This window comes from Chiroxiphia lanceolata, chromosome 5 (genome assembly GCF_009829145.1).
Source record: "Chiroxiphia lanceolata isolate bChiLan1 chromosome 5, bChiLan1.pri, whole genome shotgun sequence".
Lineage (NCBI taxonomy): Eukaryota > Metazoa > Chordata > Aves > Passeriformes > Pipridae > Chiroxiphia > Chiroxiphia lanceolata.
The window spans coordinates 66,153,416-66,175,845 of record NC_045641.1 but is presented as its reverse complement, the minus strand read 5'-3'; the positions used below and the strand labels follow the sequence as shown (position 1 = coordinate 66,175,845).

The window sequence follows — 22,430 nt, the reverse complement described above, 5'->3', positions numbered from 1 at the left end:
AAGTTAGCAACTGGATACTTAAAGGGCAAAGGCAATTGTTTTCTGTATTGAAAAGCTGAATATTTATTAGCAAATGGCATGTAAAAGTAGATAATACAGATAAAAAAACCTGGCCTAAAATTAGCCCAGTTTTAACAGACAAGCAAATGGGAATTTTCTAGTCTGAGGAGTTCAGTCAAAGACCATGCCTTAAAATAGCTCCCCCTATTAATAATAAAGGGATGTTGAGGCAGTAAATGGTTATTAATTTATAATCTCTCTCTACTGAAAGAAATGGAACAGGATCTCTCATTTTCAGTTACTCCCATGCATTTGGCAGTATCACCATTTGGGAACATGCTGGAAATGTCATAAAGATAGATTTTCATAGAATGAATCGCTTGGATTGGAAGGGACCTTAAAGATGATCTGGTTTTCTGATGTGACTCTTTTGTAGGGAATAACTTTTTTAACCTTTAGAAGAGTGTTGCTTATTAAATACATATGTTAAAAAGTAGATATAGATAAGAGATTGTGGTGAGCAGTAATAAACCAAAAAAGGATGCAAATTGAGCTGATGTTTGAAGAACAGCCTGAGTTTTCAGACAAGTATGTACTCAGACTTCGAAGTACTTCAAGCATTGTAATTTTGGTTGAATGTTTACTTTCTCTGTATCTTCAAAAACATTATCCTAAATTTCTGATGCCACATGTAAATGTAAAGAATAAAAAACTGATAGGTATTCTACAGTATATATGAAATTGAATATCAGAAGTGATAAAGGAATCATAAGTAAACCTACTCTAAAAAAAAACAACAAACCAACAACAAACAAACAAACCAACCCAAATCTACATTAGTGAAAGTTTTCCACTTAAAACCCATCCCATTAAAAACCAGGAAAGGAGGAGAAAAGGAAAAGATTGCTTCACCTTTGTGTTTGTGCAGTTCTAATAAAATTGAAATACAGTGGATGAAATTATCTCAGGAAAGTTAGCTTCCACTGATTTCTGCAGACTGAATTTCTCACCAAAACATTTAAGTCACTTATTACATACAGTGAGCATCCCCAAATAATTATCCTTTCTTCTTTCTGTCCTATTTTGTATACTTACCATACAAATCCAAGATAACATTTGCTGACAGTTGTATCTGACAATACATATTGCTAAAATCACTTGTCTTTTTTTTTTGTCTTTCTTTTTTTTTTTTCTTCTTTTAATAAAGATTGACTTTCCAGAAACTAATCTGGAGTTCATTAAACCTGAACCTGAAGAAAGAAGAGGTGATCTTGAAGAGCCAACCCAAGAGTGCCTGAAGCACATTGCAAGGCTCTCTCGGATACATTCTCTCTTGCTGTAAGTTGTACCCAGGTAGCCCTGCTCATTCTTGGCTTGCTGTACTTATCCTATCGATCACAATTAAGTGTTTCCAATTCTTTAAAAACAAATTTTTCCTCTGGAGGAGCCAAGCTTGACTGATGTGGGAACTAACACCTCTAAAGAAGGGAATATATCACAGCAAAGCCTAATAGGCCCCTGGAGGTGGCTGTGTATTTTACCAGTTTAGGAAAGGATTGTTTTTCTCTTTCTATTACTATATCTTTTCATGTCTTTGAAGTAAGAAACTAATTTTTGGTTCAAAAAATAAGATTTTCAAGTGATGCAGTACATCTATATCAGTATCAGCAAGAACACCTTTGGGTTCAATGGAAATCAGCCTCTCTTAGTTATTATACATTCAGACTTCAGATATAGTAGTTAAATGGCATTTGAAAAATCTGTTTCAAGTTATAAGCAAGGAAAGAAGTATATAAAGTTTAGCTTTCACAGAAGGTGGATAAAGACAAAGTGAAACAAAACATACTGTATATACTGAGGTAGATTAGTATGCTCAGCTATATGCATATTATACTACCAATTAGGATTATGTACTGCATAAAATAATTTTGGGTATAATCAGAGGGGAATTTGGTGCTTACAGAGAGCCATTTTACTAATGACAGTTAATTGTGTGAATTAATCCTCCATCAAAGGTCAAAAGGTGCATTAATTGTACAATAACTAAATAACCTAGAGTCAGTTCAGCCCTCTCAGTGTGATATGATGTATCTTTTAAGACTTTTCTGTTCTGATTTCTGTGTTGATGACTTGGGGTTTTTAAAATCTTTTTTTTTTAAAGACAAATTTACTGTTGTATTTGACATTTACCTCAACTTCTAGAAAGACAGGATGAAATATAAAATTATTTTATTAATCATGGGATCTGTGATTTGAGTTTTTTATTTTATTTTGAAATGTGAATGGGATGTCAGTATTTTTTTGTGAGTAGCCATGGTACCATGGCACTGACAAGGTAAAATTTCCAGCTGCAAGATATGCTCCAGAGTGATTTTGGGAACTTCAAGCCCAGTGCATCTGATCTCTATTCATGGTGAAATGGTGGGTTCAGTAAGAAGGAATAAGATCATTAAGAATTTAGCTAAGTATGAAGTAATTTGTCAGGAAAGAACCAGTGTGGCTTCTGTGGATAGAAATCCTGCCTCATCAAAGTGTTGCTGTCCTAGGAGGTTTTCAGTCAGTTCATGGATATTGGGGATTTGGTGAACATAAGACATTGGATGTTCAAAAAACAGCTTGTGAAAGAAATTATTTTACCACGGGTTTAGAAGAAAACTGGCTAAAGGCAAAGATAGGATGTTTAAAATAGGATTTTCAGAATGGAGGAATCACTAGCAGGGTCTTCCAGTGCTCAGGGTTGGGACCAGTTTTATTCAGTATCTTCATTTGATGACAGGGTGAAAGAAGTGGGCAGGGAAATCTCTAGGTTTGCAGATGGTACTAAACTCTGCCAGGTTGTCACTGTGCTATGGAGGAAAGATCCAGAAGGACTTTACAAAATTAGTCAAAAACATGGCCAATGAGCTTCATTGTGGACAGATTTAAGGGGGTATATTTAAGGAAAAAATAGCTAAGCATGTTTACATGACACTGAACTCAGAACTGGCAATTAGAATGCAGGAAGTACATCTTGACATTACTTCTGATATTTCCCTGAACTCATGAATGCAATGTACAGCAACACCTGAAAGTGCTAATAAAACATTGGGCATCATCAGGAAGGGTAAAGAAGGAACCAATGTGTGCCATTTCACTGCTGTCTAAAACCCTGTGCTGTATTTTGAGTATGCTGCATAGTCCTTGTCTCCACAACTCAGGAAAGACACAGTAGATGCGGAAAATGTACAGAGAAGGGCAACTAAAATCATTAAAAGGATTAAGCAGCTGTTTGACCAAGAGAAGCTAAAAAGGTTGGGACTCTGTAGTTTGGAGAAAAGACTAGAAGGTATCTGTGTGTGCAGGATTAATTTTTATATAATCATGATGGTGATAGACAAGGTGAATGCCTCATCAATTCCTACAATATTTGAACTAGGGACATTTAGTGAAACCAGGTAGGAAATCAATTGTCAATGGGAAGAAAATACTTTTTAAGTCAGTCAGTGGTGAGCTTTTAAAATCTACTGTCACAAAGCTGTGAAAGCAGACAATGTCATCGCATTCATGAAGGCCATACATAAATTCATGGGTAACAAGTTCATTCAATAGGTATAACAAAGAACAGGCAAGGGGAGACTCTATAACATCCTTTTATGGGAATATGAAAGGAAGAGACCACTGAAAGTCACCAGTTTGGAGTTAAAGCTTTGGTAAGTTCAGTAACAGATTCTTGGAGGAATTTATGAGACTTTCTTTAAAAAATTTGTAGCATCTCAGTATCCTAACACATTATGGCCATGATATCTAAAGATCTCTTCCTTCCTTTTTTCCATATGTCAAGAAAAAGAGAGGAATCTAGGTAGTTTTTTTACCTTAAACAGAATTTTGAGATACATGGGTTTCTGTGGTCAGAAGACACAAGAAACCTTTCTCAGGCTGTCAGGATCCTTCTGTTCATTCTGCTGGAAGCGGAGGGAATATGTGAATGGACAGAAAATTTTCTTAACCCAATGATAGAAAAGGAAGCAACAGTGGTTAAAAACAGGCAGCTGCATGTTTGTCTTTGTTACAGGCTGTTGAATCCAGCTGTGCTATGAATGCAAGGCTGCTGTGGGAACGTGTCCCCGGGTTCAACCATTACAGAGGTGGATCATGTATTCCTGATAATATCAGTAAATCAACAGAAGGAAAAAGCTGTACCTTACTGCCCAAACAGGGAACAGTGCCACAAAACAGGCAGCACAGACAGCCTGATTCTGTTCCTTCTCTCTGCCTGATCAGGATCCAAGTCTGCTGGTGGAATGTGTACACATGCGTATTTTTTTTTAATATATATAACATAAAAAATATTGATTGTTCCAGTAGTTGGGCTTAGACAGTCTATTCAGGATCTGACCCCAGATTTTACTGCTCTCCCCAGCTGCTGACACCCAGGCATATGATCCTCCAAGGTTCACAACCACACTCTGATTTGGTTGCTGGTGCTTGGGCCTCTTCGTGTCACATGGACATGGTATTCTCCAGTAGCTGGTCCAGACCTACAGTCTTCCAAGTAGCGGAATCTCAGACTCCTGTGTCTCTGTTAGATAGCTCAGGTCACTGGTCCCCATGGCCAACATCTCTTGAATGTTGATTAATGGAGATGTTCAATGGGACTGAAGGCAATGACCTTCACCATGTGGCTCTTGTGCTCCTCACAGCCCTACACTGTGTGATCTTTGGTGTCATCACCAAACCAGACAAGAGAGTGCCAAGAGGGGAAATTGTTAGTTACTGACAGCTGCTTTGGCTGAGTTCTGTAAACATTTCACATGTGAGCGTCTCATTCCTTTTAGGATTACTGTGTTTGAAATACAAACCCTGGAATACCAGCCATCTGAGGGGAAGGCTGCTCTTCCAACCTCGTACAGCCCAGTATCCCAGTGTGAAGCGTGTGTTCCAGGGTAGGGATCAGTGACTGGTTTGGTGCTAGGAAGATGACAGTCTGGTTTCTACCATCTTTATTTTATCATTTTCCTTCTACCTTTTTCCTCTCTTTCAGCTTTCCTTTCCCTTTTTGCCGCTTTCCTGGTAAGAATCTAGTTTGCCTACGAGTGGTCACAAGAGTGCTTTTGCTGTGAATTGTGATTAGAAAGGCTGCTTCCAGTTGGATGAATAGTGGAAGAGGTCTAAAAACTGTAGTAATGCTGCACACTTTTCTAGGCTGTCCATGGCAGAGAAACTTCCAAGTGAAAATCAGTGCCAGGGGACAGAAATTTGCATTTTCTAGCTTTGCTGCTCCTTCTTCTTTTTGTCTTTTGTCTTATTCTGCTTTGGTATTGAACATGAACAACGAAAGCATCTCAGATGCATTTAAACTTATTTTTTGCCATTCCCACCCCCCCAAAAAAGGTAACAATTAATACCAGCTAACAAAGCTGTCACAGAAGCTGTTTTCTTCATTTAGCTAAAGGGATTAATGAAAACTTAAACTGAAAATTACTGAATTATTTAGGTTTTTTGGGGGGTTTTGGGGTTTATTTGTGTTAAGCAGAAGGGTATATAGTTTAATCTAGATCTTATATGGAGAGAAATTTAGATATGACTCTACCTAAAAAAACATAAACTGCATTTTTATCAATAAAGAGGGTTTATTAGCACCTTATCCCTGTTGAGCCAAAGAAATGTCCTTATTAGCATAACAATCTTCGGATACTGTGTACGCAAAATACTTTTGCCATCTATTTTAAATGTCCAATTACATGTATATGTTAACTTTTGTTACAATTAAGAAGCTGAAATCAGGACCTAAAAAACCCCTGCCCCACCCAACCTTTAATTTCGTGTCTGATCTTTAAAGCACGGAAAGAGAAAATGACATTGCCTCTGGAGCAAAGTCAGAGGGAGAAACCTGTTGTTTAGAAAACATGATACAAGGATTGATTTCTTATCTCCCTTTACAAGCTCAGTTCAGCTGCTTTAATCTGAACATCAGATTGTCTAGTTTGGAGAATGCTGTTTGAAAGCTTAAACCTCTGCTTAAAGTCAACATGTAAAAGAGGTCCTTTAGCTGAACTGCCCTGCAGAATACCATCCAAATGCATAAGATAATCAAGAGAGGCAATGAAGTCTTAGGCCTGCTTTTATCTTTTTCTGTGTTTGACTTCACACACTCACAAAGGCATTTATCTATTGTCACTGTAGACAAGCTGTGAATTTTGAAGCTGTTTCTTGAAGTGATTACTGAAATGATACTTTTCCTGAAATGATTACTGGAAGTCACAACAGAATTTGTATCACAGTTAGGTTCATCTCTGCATACACCTATAAGCTTATTTTCCTTAAGGACAGAAATTAACATTCAGTCTTGTTATAGTAAAAAACATACCCATCCTTGTACTGCTGCTCTCTGTTCCTAAACGCTTGGCAATTCAAAATGGCAAAGGAGGAAAGTTCTGTAGTGCATACAGAGCCAAAGGAACTCGTTGATATGAGTTGTGAAAGACACAATCTTGACTGTTAGAGTGTGGCTAAGATATTTTTTTTGGCTAAGAACGTCCCAAAATACTGCAAATAGAAGGAAGACGAACTTGGAAAGAATGTAAACACTTGAATTTTTGAGCTCTGTTTACACATCTGGATAATTAAATACTTGACTGGAAACAAACTATTTACTTACTGCCTTCTACAGAATTTCTCACACCTTCTGAAATATCTATGTCTGTTTGAAGTCACAATTATGTTATTTTATTAAGTAGACAGATCACCAATCTGGTCAAATATGCCTAAGAAAAATGATGTTCTTGATTTCGGTAATGATTTATACAAACTGGACATCGGTTTGCACTTTCAGAGCTTGCTTTTGAAGGCTCTGATATCAAATTAACGAGATTGTCTGGGCTTGTCTCTCAAGGGGAATTTATTTTCCTGTTTTCTGGTGTGTCAAAACCTGGGATTTAATATGCATGAGGCAAAGACATCCAAATTGTTGGCAAATCAGAGCGTATAAAGCAGAAATTTTTCTGTGGCATTTCTCACTGTGCTGAAATATGGTGTGATGACTGATCATTTTATCAATATGTCCTTTAGCTATCTAATATCTCTTTGAGGAATTTGGTATACTGCACCCTTTTTTGTGAGTACAGCAAAGCATGCTAGGCTTTGTGAACAGATACAGAAGTTGCTGGGAGCTTTTCTTCCCTTTTCTAAACTCATACCAGTACTAGGCATAATCACACTGTGTGTGTGCATGTGCACATGCTCATGTTCCTGTGTGTGCACATGGATGTGCTTAAGCCCTATTTTAAATGCAGATACATTTTAAAAATAGGCACACCTGCTTTAAACAATCAAAGCAAGAGCAGAAATGAAAGCAATGACACTGTTTACAGTAGTTAGAGACAATATATAGCAGATGGATGTAACAATAATTTATCTGGTGATAACTGTACCTTCTTAGTGGAAAAAACAAACAAAGAAACAAAACAAAACCCCATACCAACAACAGTAAAAACAAACAAACAAACAACACCAACAACAGAGACAGCGGAGAAGAAAATTGAGAGTGCTTGGGATGTGAAATAATCATATGTGTGTGTCTTTTGGCACTTCATTTTTATATGACCTAAGGCTGACAGATCCAGAGTAGAAGTATCACTTTTCTTATAAAAGCTGGTCTGCAGAAAATGATATCCTACCCCAAGGAAAACACGTACTTAGCTGAAAAACAGTGTACTGTGTGACTTGGCCCCTCTGCACAATAAAGTTTGTTGCTACACAAAGCTCCAGGTGGTTTTGATTTCAAACTGAATTTCTAATCTTCTTTTCCAGACTCTCAGAGCAACAGAGAAGAATCTTATGGTTTTATCGTTACCACTGCACTAATCAAAACTGCTCCCTTCCTCTGGTGCTGGGCAGTGCACCCAGTTGGGATCGAACGACTGTGTCAGAAATGTATGCCACGTTGAGGAGCTGGAGGTTTTCTAACCCTTTAGAGGCGCTTGGGCTTCTGACTTTCAGGTAGGGGAAAATTAACCAAGCAGGAAAATAACAATAAGCAGAGTGATCACAAGGTGATTAATTCAGCGCGTCAGTTTGCTCAGCGCAGTATCACACTGTGGTTCGCTGATTGTGCTTTCGGCTCCGTCTCTGTGTCAAAGTGAAAATGGAGTTGCAACTCTTGTGATGACCTTGAGTTGAACGTGTCAGCCCTGTCTTCTTGGCTGAGGTGGTTTTCTGTTTCTCAGGATAATGAAAAGAGTATTTCAGTCTCCGTAACAGACTCAGTTTCTGGTAACAGGTGATCGGTCACATGCTTAGAGCTTAGGTAGCACTCCATTATCTTCAAACTGCTGTACAGACATGATGTGACTAATGGGAGATAAGGAGGACTGACAATAATCTATGTAAATACATAGAGTCCCACGTGTAACCTATCTTTCTGAAGTAGATTGGATGAAGCTTTAAAGTCAGTTCCCCACACTCTGAATAAATTCTGTTGCGGTGCCTTATGTTCCACCCCCACTTCTTACACTGGGAGCTGTTTGTCAGGAGACTTTCTTGATGCTGGAGATAGTCCTACCCATGATGTAATAGCAGATGTCAGGGGACAGAATCTGTGTCAGCAGTTACATTTCCTCCAAAAACTTGGGAGGTATTTTGCATTAAGTGACCTACCTGTGAAAACATTAAACATGCAGATGAAATCCTTGAACAAATTTGGTTTATCAAGCCCTTGCTTGTCTTGGGTAAGCACAGGCTGCACCAGCTTTGCTATCTCAGTTTCATGCTGTACCTTTAGAAAAAAACCAAACCTCACCTAAAGCTTTACTTGAGAAATTACTTTATACACTTACCTCCACTAAAAATAGTTATTTAATATTCTAAAACTGATTATTGACTGTTATTTGCCTCTTGATGCAATTTCCTCAGAATCCTTGTATCCCTGCTTTATATCTGAACTATTAGGAGTTTCACATGTTTGCATAAGTGTCTTTTTTATGTGTAGTGGGAATGAAAGATCATTCAAAGGTGGAAGCAAAGATCCTGAAAGATCATGTTCTGGAATATAGTATTGTTACCTTACTTACCATTATTAAATTATTAGGATCCATTTCTAATTTATAAAAGATCCATGTAGAAAGGAGTGTATGGAGACTCTGTTGTCTTCCACACCCCAGAGTAGCAAGAGATTTTGAGATTTTTTTTTTTTTTTTGGTCTGAGCATGCCAGGTTTTCAGATCAGATCTTTTGTCTAATTTTGGTTTGGTGTATGGGTGGCATTTCTGCACATGAAGAGCTTGATTGTTCTTTGAAGATGCAGCTCTGCACCAGCTCTGCACCACACCAGGGTGTGGTGCAGAATATCAGTCCTGTCAGGTGCTTCTCAGGTTATTTAATATGACTCAGTCTGTCACTGAGCTTCTCAGTTTGTAGCGGATGCAGCGGATGCATTGTTCATTCTGGCTACCACAAAGATTGCTGGCATGAAAAAATGGGAAAATGTCATCACTTTGTCTCTCTTGGTGCCACTGTTGGGAGTGGCTGGCACCTGCAGTCATGCCAAAGAACAAATACTTCTCTCCTGATCAGGATCTTAGATTGCTTGTCCATTTAGTTTCCTTCTCACAGAAGATAATATCAATCCAGTTTTTTTGCTACATGGTAACACCACAGAAAGAAGTTCTGGATCACAGAACAAATCCTCTTTAAAAAAAAAAAAAAAAAGAAAAAATCTGTTCTTTTCATATCCACAATATTTTGTAGGTGCATGAACAACTGGGAAGCTAACCTTCAGAAACAGAGAGGTTGCATTTCCTTAGAGATGTCTGGTTTCAGAGACATCTAGGTTGCATGATTTAACAGCTGAGAGACATGTATATGCAAATTGATAGAGTGGGTTGAAGGAGGGGAGTACTTTCCATATAAATGGGTTTCTGAGGCTTCTTCTCTCAGTTCTCTTTTTCTCAGATTTCTATAATTTTGAAAAAGTACAGTAGCACTGGATAGGGTCCAGCTTCCCTTCACCTTTACCTTCAGTGACTTTGGATCTGGGCTCTTTAACTGAGCTGGTTTCGAACCTCCTCTATCCTGTATTATGTTTGGCACTGACAATTCATCAACTCAGTTCCTCACTTCTGTCATCCGTAAAACAGCTCTCTGATTTCTTGTGATTACTGAGACACAGCTGAAAGATCCAAGTTCATATAAAACACGAGCAGAATATAAAATGAATGCTTTTTGTATGTTCATGCCTATTTTAAGGACTTGTGTTACCATCACTGTCAAACCATGGGTAAGTAAAATGTATTAGGGCTGATCTTTGTCTACATGTACTGCTAACATGAGCAACTGCACTAAGTCAGACCAAAAGTCTGTGTAGTGCATCCTGTCTCCAATGGTTACCAACAACAGTCACCCGGGGAAGAGAATAAGAATGGGCCAAACTGAGCTACTCTCCCAAATTCCAGTAATCTGCAGCTCAGAGGCTTCCTGAGACAGAATTTTTTGGTTTCAGAGCCCTCTTGCATTTTTCTTTCTGTGATTGTTTTCCAAATAAAAATTGATTCCACATAAACATTCAGCTTTCAGTACATCCCGTAGCAAGGAAATATGCAACTCAGCTTTGTGTTGTATCATTTCTAGGCACTGCAATTTATCACATTTATCAGTAGCATAAAAGAAACCAAGAGTTCCCAATCAGTCCAAATTCTGGATGCTTTCTTTGGTAGAACTTCCGTTTGCAGTGTCTTAAAGAGTACCTGAATTTCTCCTGTGGGCGTGTGCTTACTGTTTATATAGTTTAGTATAGTTTAGAGAGGGTACTCAAAATCACTAGTCCCTTCTACAAGCATTGGGCTGGGGGCTGTAAATTATCCTTCTTCTCAGCAAAAAAGCAGCATCTGACCTGATGATTAAGCTCAAGCTCACGTTTGCAAGGATAAAGAAACGAAAACCATTGGAGGCACTTCCTCATTGCCTGGGTTAGAAGACAACATCACAGAGCTTAGAGAGAGGTATCACAGCCCATCAGAACAAGCCCCATTATCAGGCATCTGAGCTAGAAAGCTCTTTGCAACTTTCTGAAACTTCTAAATTATTTTGCTCACTACACAGATAAATGTACAATTTAATAGATGTTTCATGTTCTGTGAGCATGTCTCTCTTGCTTATGCTCTTCCACTTTGCAGGCGCCTCTCAAGGCAGCCAAATGATAACATACTCATTTATGCAGTGGAAAGGATGAACTTTCATAAATTGAAAACATAATCATGGTACATTTCACAGATAAATTCAGTAGCAATGTTGCATCCAGTACTTGGAGCAAGTGCATTGATTTTTAAAACCCCAGAAGCCAACACTTAAAAAAAAACAATTTAAAAGACAATAAATGTTCCTTTAATCAATAAAGATGGGATGGAGAGGACGGGAGGGGGAAGTGTAGAATAAGATTTTACACTCTTACTTTTACCTCTAATTTCAGGGAAGGATGATTATAAGCCGTTGCCTGAAATATAAAATTATCCCTTAGGCAGAAGGTACAGAGCTGGTCCCTCCTACTCAGAGCAGCTTATTGGTGCCCTGTGCATTTTGCCGTTGACTTCACTTATTGAGTCTGGCAAAAATCCAAGCCTTAGTGGAGTTAGAGCTTTCTGTGACTGTAGCTGCATTGCATGGCACACTAGCCAGGGAAATAACACCAGTACACTCCTTTATTCAGAGAATTTTTCTTGATGACAGAAAGAAAGCAAAGGCAGTGTCAGAAACGCCATCGTTTACGTTGTGCTGCTAGTGGGCGATTGTTTTGTGTATGTATAGAACAACCATACTTGCAATTTTTTATCTGGTTATCTTGCTATTCAAAAATGAAAGCCCAGACATATTTGTTAACCAAAAAACCGGAATGTTTTCTTCAATCTTTTTTTTTTCTTTTTTACTGGCACATCTTGAGTGCACTTGCAGCCCTGTGAGGTATCATGGCTAGGAATCAGGAAAATTGAACTAGAATGAAGAAACAGCCACCAAAGAAGAAGGTGTGTCTTTTTCCAGCATTGTGAACGGCTGCAACGATTTTGAAGAGAGAACTTTTTGACTTAGGTTGTGGAGGTGAAGACATAACCTCCCTGGTAGGATTAAACATTTTCCTAGAAACTTCCTGGTGGATTCTAACTCTCTCAGGGCAGTTGCACTGGAAAGGACATTCCTTTAAAACCATGTGCCAAATCAGTGGTGTCAAAGGGACTTCCTTATTTAATCCCTTGTATGGAGCAGGCAGAGTAGGGGAAGATATGACTCCACCTACCTCTCCTTGACCAGAGAAGATGCCTTGGGTTATAGAATCACTCAGCCTTTGACTTTCACAGTATTATTGTTGATTTTCACTTTCTGTAGCAGAGTAGCTATTGAGTTTCAGAGCTTAAGATATCTAACCAGTAATAATAATAAAATGTGATAGCTTGAAGATGGATTTTGTTCTTAAACCTTTGCAAACCAAATTGATTTAGAAGTGTTCAATCTGATTGTCATTGTTTTAATAAAGGCAGAATTTAAAACGTTCCCTTAGAGTTCACAATGGAATGCCCAACAGAGTATTTATAGATAGAGCAGATCCTGCCCGCTTGCATCTTACTTGTTACTTGGCTGTAGTTATATATCAACTATGGAGAGCAAACATGGGCTTATGCAAAGAAATAAGATAAGAACAAAGTAACACTCTAATTTCATACTTTGATGTACAGAACACGCTACTGATAAAGCTTGAAAAGTGCTTATGCTTAATATACATGAAATTTAGTGATAACTTAGATGGGGCTGTATGCACTGGTAGGAATAGACAACTCTATTTTAGGCATCAGAATGTGATGAATTCTTTTTTTTTTCCACTTCCTTTAACCATTTTTAGTTTTCTCGGCAATACATATGAAGGTACTACAGCCAAAAACTACAACAGGACAAATAATAGACAACTATGTAGGATATGGCATGCTTTCTGTGCATAAATGTGCAATCCTGTCAGGAGGCTAAATCTGTAAATAATCACATTTTCCATGGTTTAGTCTTTAGTTTTAATGTAGCAGAGAACAAAGTTTGTCTCTGAGGTGGGAAGAACCTTCTAGATCATACAGGTTTCAAATGAAAAACTGCTTTTGTTACTTTCTTCCTACTCTTGTTCTCTCCTAGGATATGGTTTACCATATGGTCTCCATGACATCCTAAACTTAGTTGTTTTAGTCAGAATTTCCTGTAGAAAAATCTATGTAAGCATCATTTAAAGTATATTTTCTGTGGGTAAATTCAACAGATCTATCTGCCAATCAGTCAGCCAAAGCAATTGCTGGTGAATATGACCATGACCTGTACAGTGTGTGGGGATGGGGAGCTTTCATGTGACTCCTTGCAATGAAGAGTGAATATGTGACTCTTTTTCAACAGAAAATTATGAAAATACAGTGTCCTTTTAACTGATGGTATATTTTATCTTTCTATACTTTCTTTTAGTTCTTACTGTTTTCTAGTCCTTATACAGTCACTCACTGTTTTATTTAGAAGCCCTCAAAGGAATGAAAAAGAGCACCAACAGAAAGTCCTGCTAATGTTGTCTGTAAGCTGAAACTAAATCATTATTCTGGTAGTTTATTCTCTCTTCCTGTCTATTTACTTTTTAAATACTTAAACTGCCTCACAAAACTTATCTATCTATTCTTTTAAACAGTTCTTCCATGTTTTCTCTCCTGGCCTAATTGCACCCATCAGGGACATTGATACCCTTTACTACTTAGAGGAGTTTTTCTTTTCAGTTGGTATCTTCATTCCAGTTGGTTTGCTAGCTCTGCTTTCCTTGTTTCTGCCAGAATTAATAACATGCATTTCACTGGACTGAAGTCCTTCTTTTCTGAAAATGGAACAGAACTTAAAATGTGAAGGGAATTGCAGATGAAGGGAATTGCAGAAATATGTGGCATATTAAAAGCCTCCAGCTTAAAAGAAGGCCTGTGGAAGGCTATACTGTTCTCTACAGAGATCCTCACGTGCCAGAAAATGTAGTGAATTGTACAGTTCCGTTGACCTGACAAATATATTTCAGCATAGGGTTATTTGAAACAGCACAGAAAAATTAAGATAATAAAACTGTTAAAAATGAAACGCACATCTATTTCTCATTTACAGTCAACTCACCACTGGCAGATGCTAAAATCTCCGGAGAATTTCACAAATCCACAGGATGCCTCAGCAGTGCTTAGCTTTCTGTTTGAATCTGATTTAGCTGAAAGGTACAGCTAGACAAATAGCTCCCGACTGGCTGTCTATATGAAAAGAATGGAACACTGAAAGTTGTCCTTACTTCTAAAGCAAGTTGTAATCTATGCTTATCCAGCTCAAAATTCATCTTTTACAAAGACAGTCTTAAAGTCTTGAGGGAAACCTAATAATCTACAGCTACTCAGAAGTTAAAGAATGGGTGACTGTCAATCATTGACACCATGCGGGGAGGGAAGAGCAAAACAGCAAAAATAAATATCAGAGTAAAAGAGTTTCACAATTTATGGAGAATCCAAGGGGTGAGAGGAGCTGCGAAGGGGAAATTTGAAGTCCTGCGTGGTGTGACCTATTAATAAGCTCTAAACTCAAAAACAATAATTTACATATTGTTTGCTATTCAGAAGAGTCTTTGAGTGTGTAAGCCTGGAACAAACTTGCAAGAAGTCACAATCTCTGTTGTAGAACATGCATTACCTAAAGAGAGAACAAATAAAGTTTGTTCTCTCAGAAGAAGAAAGCTACAAGTTATTACAATGCAGCAAGGCAAATAAATGGGGGATCCGTAGTTCTGTTCACTGAAGTATTTATTGACCAAAAGGCATTTGTAGAGAAAAAAAAACAAAACAGCTAGAAGTAAATGGAAACCTAGAACTGGGTGAAAAGTGCCATTTAATTTGCTTTTTTTTCTAGCTAAATTCTCAGATGTTTTGGTGAAAAACATAAAACAGCTAGAGAAGATGAGTCCCCACATGTCCTGCTTCTCTGAAGCCATAGTCAGAGGCCACATGTCAGGAATCTGACAATCTGTGGTTCAAATCCTTTGCAAAACTGATCTGATGTTGGCAAGTTGCACTGCAGATGAGCTCCTCTTTCTTGGGCATGTACCTTTAAAGACTGGAATATTGAATTTGTTGTCATAAAGTCGTCTCACTTCTCTGCTTTCAGAGTTTTCAGTAGGTTTAAATAATTGCATATTCATTGTAGGAAGCCCTGGAAATCAGCTGTCCTCTAATATCCAGACTATGAAGCTCTTTTTCTGAAGCCTGAAGGGATTTCTCTTGCACTGAGTCACAGAGCCAAAAAAATCAATTAATTGTGTCCTCTAATCAAGAGCAATTTATGGATTATTAAAATCAGATTTGATACAACTCAAATGTTTGCAAGATTATTCACTGGAAAAAAAAACCTTCCAGCCCTAATTAATTACCAGCCTACAAGATGGCACAGTTTCCAGGCATTTGAAGGGTAGATTTTTTTTACTCAGATCTGCTTCTAGACCATAACCTATTACTGGCTTTAGCAAATAAACTGATGTATGTAAGCATGAATAGCATAAGCACCATGTAATACCAGTGGAGTTCATAAGAATTTTCCATAATACTAATATTTCTGAGGATGTTAAATTTTTGCTCAAATACAAATGTAGGGGGTGAAACAAATAGAATTAAATGTTGTACCTGTTACCTGTTGTAGCTGTGGCACTGAACAACACTGAAATTCAGGGGAGCACTACCTATTAGATCCAGGGCTCAACAGATTGTCAGGTAGTTAAAAAAATGTGCTAACTGCCATTCTGTTAAAAAGACTCAACTAAGCCTCAGGCTGACCCGGAGATTTACAAGCTGAAGGAAATATTTCAGTAGCCAGGACTAACAAATTACCAAAATCTTACTCAAGAGTGACAAGAGCCATGTTTCCTGAAGCAAATTGCCCTGCAGATGTTTCCCCACAGTGCCCATGCGTTTGAACTCATCATTATCTTAATCACATCTCCCTGTACTGCTTCTGGTAACTTAGTTAGAGCCCCAGTTTTGACTTGCAGCAAATTAATTCTAAGTAAATCAAATGTTAGCTGTCGAGTTTTCTGGAGAGTTTGGGATTAAAATAATTTTGTTATTCTTTGTTTAGCTGGAAAAAAATAAGAGTTTCCCTCATCATAGCATTGCATATATATTTAGATCTTGGCTGCTAGTAAGGACAAGCTGTAACTAATAACATTTTTCTGCTTGACTTGGTGCCTCTGTGAAGTGTATTTCACTGTTCAATAACCTGTTGAACTAGGGGAGAAGGGAAAGACTAATTTCCATATTATGTGCACATGCTTGGCACATCACCCTTTGGAGCAATTGCATAATTAGAAAATAGGATGATATGAAAGAGATTTTTTTTTAATATATAGATCTCCTTCAACTATGTTTTTTTCTAAATAGCCACATGAATATTAAAGTAACAACTTCTCATTCCTAATAGGTTGCCTAAAATAAATAAATAAAAAGAAAATAAGCCTTGCAGAAGATGCTAATTTGGGCCTGTCATGATAATTTATTTGTAATGTATTCCTCCTCTCCCCATCAAGGCCCTCTCAGCACTATACAAAGAATTATAAAGTGTATTAGAAACATCATCAAATATGTAGCATAACATACAAACAAAATAATAAAACCAGACCTGAGCTGCATTGTTAAAAGGGGGGCTGAAAGTGCTACAGGTGGCAGCTGGTTGCAGCCCAGAAAACCAGGCCTTTCAAGTATGTCCAGCTGTTCACTGTTTGTTTTTTGATTTTTTTAATCAAAATATCCACAATTCTATTTGATGGCCTGTATAGTTAATTCACTGATCAAAGCATACATACTGTTTTGCTTCAGCTTGTTTTATTGAACTCAAAACCTCAAGATTCGAGCAGCAGGTGCCATTTTACTGCTGAGCACTCAGCTTTACAGTTTCTTCTCTTTTTATCTTGATAGCAATGAGCAGTTATTGCTGCAAATACGGCATTGTCTCCTCTGTTTCACTTCTGATTTTCATTTCTGTTGGGTATTTTGTTGGCAAAAGGTGCTGGATGGGAAGGTGGGAAGAGAGCAATCTGGTTTTGTGCTGAGCTCCTGACGCAGTGATGCTGTTGGCCTGTGACATCTTCTGCCATACATGATGGTTCTGATTTCAGAGGACTTTCCTCAGGGTGAATTGTCAAGATAACCCATGTCCTTTAGTCATCATTTTTATATGTACCTAAACTGCCAAATGAGAGATATTCCAAAGACCCTGACAACCGTATCAGTTCAGAAGGGAGGGATTTGCTGCTTTCTGTGGGGCAGGTGCTTGCCCTCAAGAGAACTGGATCAAAGCCCAGCAGCTCTTCTGAACAATATCCAGTTGACTGGGGTGCTGTTTGAAGGCATTTTTGCCCCTTAGGCAGAGATGATCCTTCTTGCACCTCTGGCAGCTGAAAGGTCTCTGTGAACAATTCCAGTTTGCTTCGGGAGAAGACAGAAAAGATTCTTGGGGTGGCAATGGGCAACATGCAAGTACTGGTACACAGATAAAGGTGACACCACATAGCAGACATACACAGAAGAGCAAATCAGTTCTCTTCCTTTTAAAAGCAAAACAGTAGCAAACTCGCTGAATTTGAAGCAATCCAGGCAACTTCTGTGTACCTGAAATTCTCCGTGTATGGAATCATGGAATCATTAAGATTGGAAAAGACCTCCACGATCATCAACCTTTAATGATTAATGTCACAGTTGCAAAATGTGAAAAGGTAGCAATTATTTTTTATATTTCCAAAAGAAGTCCTTGAAATATTATTTGTTGGCTTTCAAATGTTAGAAGAGGTACTGTACACCTTTTGATTTTTTTTTTCTCTAAAAAGAGATAAAATGGTCTCTTGAGAGTCAGTTTCAATCAGTCAGATTGCATCAAAATTTCATTCTCTTTTAAAGAAAAATGGTTTTTACCAATTATATTATCCAGCCTTCTTTCTCTGTGTTACCCCTGCTGCTATACTATGTTATCCTCTTATTTCCTTTTTACAGTCAGAGCTCTCCATCACAAAATCTATACTAGGCTACAGCCACTCTGCTTTCAACCAGAATTGGTTGAGAATGCAACTTATGCTGAAAACTCAAACATTTTCCCATCAAAAATATCTGTTTCACTGACCTGGAGCCTTTCTGGGGGAAGATGTTAGTTTTTTACTAAATTTTACATTAAAAAAAGTAAAACTAAAAAAAGCAACCCATGTTTTCAGTTTCAAAATTACTTCTGTTTAAAAAGTATTTTCGATTTTTTTATGATACAATTCAGACGAGCTGATATCAGAATAAATTATCTGAAATGAACCCTTTTGGTATGGGAAATCTCAAGCTTCTCTGTTGTTGCTCAGAACAAAAGAAGTCTTAAAGTTGAAAGTTCCCATGGCACAGAAATTTCCTATTTCAGGTAAGTAAGAGCAGCAAGAGATCTCTAATTTGCTTTGTATTTCAGGAAATTACAATACATGGTAGCTCAAATTAAAAAAGGTATTTGAAGATCAGGTTGAGTGTTTTTCCCCTGTATGGCACTGTAACAGTCAATCCAATTAAGTTTTCTGTGGTGTGTTTCTTGACTCTCGCTACAATAAAACAAATTAATTGATTTTTTTTCCCGTTCAATTTTGAGAGAAATCCATTTTTTCTAACATTTTATATCAGTGAGAGCTCAGGAGATCAGTGGATCGGTAGCTCTTAATGATACCTCTTTGTTTTGCTCTAGTTTTCCAGATCAAGATATTCGCAGAACAGCAGTCCAACAAATAGAAAATATGTCAAATGATGAGTTGTTAGAATACCTCCCACAGCTGGTTCAGGTAAGGAGGAACTTGATAGCCAAGGAAGTGGTCTGTCCTGATCAATAACTTCATTAAATGCTTTTGATTCTTTTGGGTGGGTTGAGACATTGTAAGAGGAGTAAATAAGAAATGCTGGTCACCTGATGCAGTTATTGAATTCAAAACAGGGCTGAGGTATAGACTGTTTTCCACTTTTGGCATGCTGATTGAGCTTTTCTGCATACTGCATGAAGGTATTTTCAAGTGGCAATGAAAAATTAAAAAAAAAAAAAAGAAAAATAAGAAATGAAATAATTTCTCTGAACAAGAGAAATTATGCTGTGGTCCCCAAAGCAGGTGGCAGGGCTTCATTGCACTCGAGGAAGCAAGTGGTGTTAACCACAAATTGCAGTTTTCTTAATACCATATATACACCAAGAAAATCGCTGTGAACACAGAGTGACCTGGACATTTGGGTGTAGAATTGTCTCTTTAGAGGTGTAAGTTGCATTTCACTAGAAATTAATGTTTTGTGAGTTATGACCTCACTGCTTCCAAAGCACTTGGTGATTGAGTAGGTGTTGCAACTGTGTTGCAGCTGAGCAAGAACTCTTGAAAGCTTTATTCTCTTATTTTATAACACTGTGCACATGGATGACTTACTATTCCACATTACTGAGCTTTTCAGGGGGTGTTTTGTGTGTTTGTGGTGTGTGTATATCTAGATAGATATCTATGTATGCATATATGAATATATTTACTGTGAAGCAGTGGAACCTTCACAGCTTTACAGCATTCACACACTAACGTGACATTTCACCTTCCACAGCTTCTGTTTCACAGATAAGTTTACTTTGCAGACCAGATAATCGGATAAAAAATTAAATATAGCATTGATAGTTTTAAGTGGGGGAAGAAAAGCTGCGTATTTACATACATGTTAACACAGCCAGAATCAGGATGGTATCTGCCTGTCTTAGAGGTGGTGGCAGATTCTCATGTCCTGAAGTTTCTTTACACATTCCATTGCTAGAGCAAACTCTGTGTGTCTGATTGCTTCATTCAGGCTAAGCACTGGGTCCTTTCTGATTATTTTTGTTATAAAGACACAAAAGCTGGCATAAAATTGATTCTTAATATCAATTTATCTGTTAAGGTACTCAAGTTTGAGTGGAGTCTTGAAAGCCCTCTAGTGAAACTCCTGCTGAATCGTTCCCTTCAGAGCATCCAAGTAGCCCATCAACTTTACTGGTAAGATCATTTTCCAGTGCTACTATAGTAATTTTCTGTCACAGTGAAATTTATCCATGATTCTGTTGGTGAAAAACTCTCTTTTGGTTTAAAATTGACAGAAAACGTAGGTTTTTGCTCCTTTTTTATTCCGCTTTTAGTACACGGGTGAATTGTATGAAAGACCTACTTATATCTGCCTTCATCCTGCCCCCAGGTGGGAGGGAGAGGGGGAGGTTCTGTTCATTGGTATTTTTCTGCATTTTTTGGTTTGAGCCAAAATAGTCTTCCTTAAAATTTGTGCTCTAAGCAGTATTGGCTTACTTATAGAGAATGCTCCTCTGACATCTCCTGAAGCTGTCAGAATTCTTATTTATGTCTAAGTATCTCTTGTACCTCTTTGCATCTGAGACTGACTTGTGATGGTAGAGTTTCCAGTAGCTCCTATTCTGAGGAGCCCTCTAATTGTATTATTGCATGAGGTGGTTATTCTCTTTGCTGTGCTGTTACCTCAAGGCTCTCTGAATAAGAATGTGGCTTTCTGACATCTGAACATCTGCCCTGTGATCTGAAAATTAAATTCTCGTGTGTTTTGTTTTTTCTCCATCTTTAGTAACGATGGATGAACTGAGCTTTCATTTACAGTTCAACTGGTTCAGAACCCTTAAAGCAAAAGCTTTCCTCCCTGCAAAGGAGAGAGAGCAATTTTAAATGTAATCATTGGGTTGATGAAGTGTGGGGTCAGGAAGAGCATAGATCATACTTTCATACCTGTGCAGTTTCTGGAAGTGTTAGTGGGGATAAAACAGAATTATGAATGTGTTTGTTTTACTGAAATGAGTAGGATAACAATAACGTGCCTAATGAGCATATCTGTCAGATTAAGTGGAACCACATTTAACAAGGTATTTTTCTGGCAGCGCCTGAAACATGCCCAAGATGATTTCTGCTAATATTAAACTTAGTCATACTGGATATAAAAAGTCCAGTCTGGAGTTCTTAAATATGCCCCAAGAGTTGGTAGTTTTCCTGGCAATTAGAAATTAATCTAGGGTTCAGTGGACAGGGGAATGTCATTGGTTTGCCTGTGCCTCTCTTCTTCTCAAAACTAAAATAGCTAAGTGACTGTGGTCTTCCTCTTTGCAGTGTAGACCCATTTGGATCCCTGTTTTTCCCCAAATTTTGCTCAAGCTCTCTAATATTATAATATTAGGTAATATATAGCAGATATTCCATCCTGAATAATAATATATCGTTATCTGACACAGTGCAGTTTTTTGTGGCAAAATACATTTATTTTATCCATAGTTTAATATGTAACATAATGATACCCACATCAAGTAGATTATTTCTCAAGGTTCATGGTATTTTCTGCCTTTCAGCTGGTAGTAGGCCTGGTCATGCTGAGTACATCTTTTTTTAGGTGTTCTTTTCAAATCTCTTAAAATTTTGCTACTTATGCTCATCACAATATACACTTTTATTTTCTTGATTACTCTGCTCCACCATGTTCTTCAGCAGTAAATTGTTTTCTACCTAACATTCCAATTTATGCAATTATTCATATTCTTGTTCCAATATTTAAAAGGCAGTTTCCCAAGCTATAAATTCACTTACAAAATTTAACAGTAACTTCATGAGTTTTATTAATAAATCCTTAAATAATTAATAAAGGCTTTCCTTCACAAATTGAATTTCAGTCCTTATAAAAGAACTAAGGGAAAACAGAGGTTTTCTTCTGCTTACCTCTAAAGAGACTTTTAAAAGAAGCTCAATGAATTAATAATGTGAGGAACACATGTGCATGCACACTCACACAACTTCTTTTAACAAATGAGATTAGTTTATATTTTCTTCTCAAATGTTGCATTCTGTTTCGTTACCAAATTAGGGATTGAGAAGCAAGGACTGGCAAAAACAAACTTTAGCAACAAGTTTGTATTTATTTTTAATTGTGATTACCATTCTACTATTAAATAATGCAACATTGTGTACACTGTACCTCACAAAATAAAACTTGGAAAACCAGAAAACTGGTGATGTGATTTCAGAACCACAGGGGAAAAGTCAACTGATTTTAACTTCCATGTTTTACAACACTATTGTAAATCTAGAAACTAGTTACCAGAAATGGTGGTGACACTAACTTATTTTAGTGGCAAATATTATTTATAATACTCTGTCAGTTAATGAAAATTGACTCAAATTCTCTGATAGACCAGAGATAATCAGCTACAGTGGTGTATCAGCTCATCATCTTTTTAGTATTAATGTTGGGTAGTAAATTGTTAACTTCTTTCCATCAAGTAGTCATAAGTTTGTTTGAAGATTTTATTTAAAATTCATGGGACAGTAATTGTCAAAGGTGGACAGAACAGAGAGAATATTCATTCTT

At 37.5% G+C, this 22,430-nt stretch overlaps 1 protein-coding gene across 1 annotated transcript in view; it reads left to right on the top strand.

Moving 5' to 3' along the window:
* Positions 1 to 22,430, top strand: part of PIK3C2G (phosphatidylinositol-4-phosphate 3-kinase catalytic subunit type 2 gamma) — a 197,099-nt gene that overhangs the window by 70,122 nt on the left and 104,547 nt on the right. Inside the window, 4 exon segments of the mRNA XM_032689057.1 lie at positions 1,208 to 1,338; positions 7,789 to 7,977; positions 18,751 to 18,844; positions 19,962 to 20,056. Of these exon segments, the coding sequence (XP_032544948.1) occupies positions 1,208 to 1,338; positions 7,789 to 7,977; positions 18,751 to 18,844; positions 19,962 to 20,056 (509 nt within the window).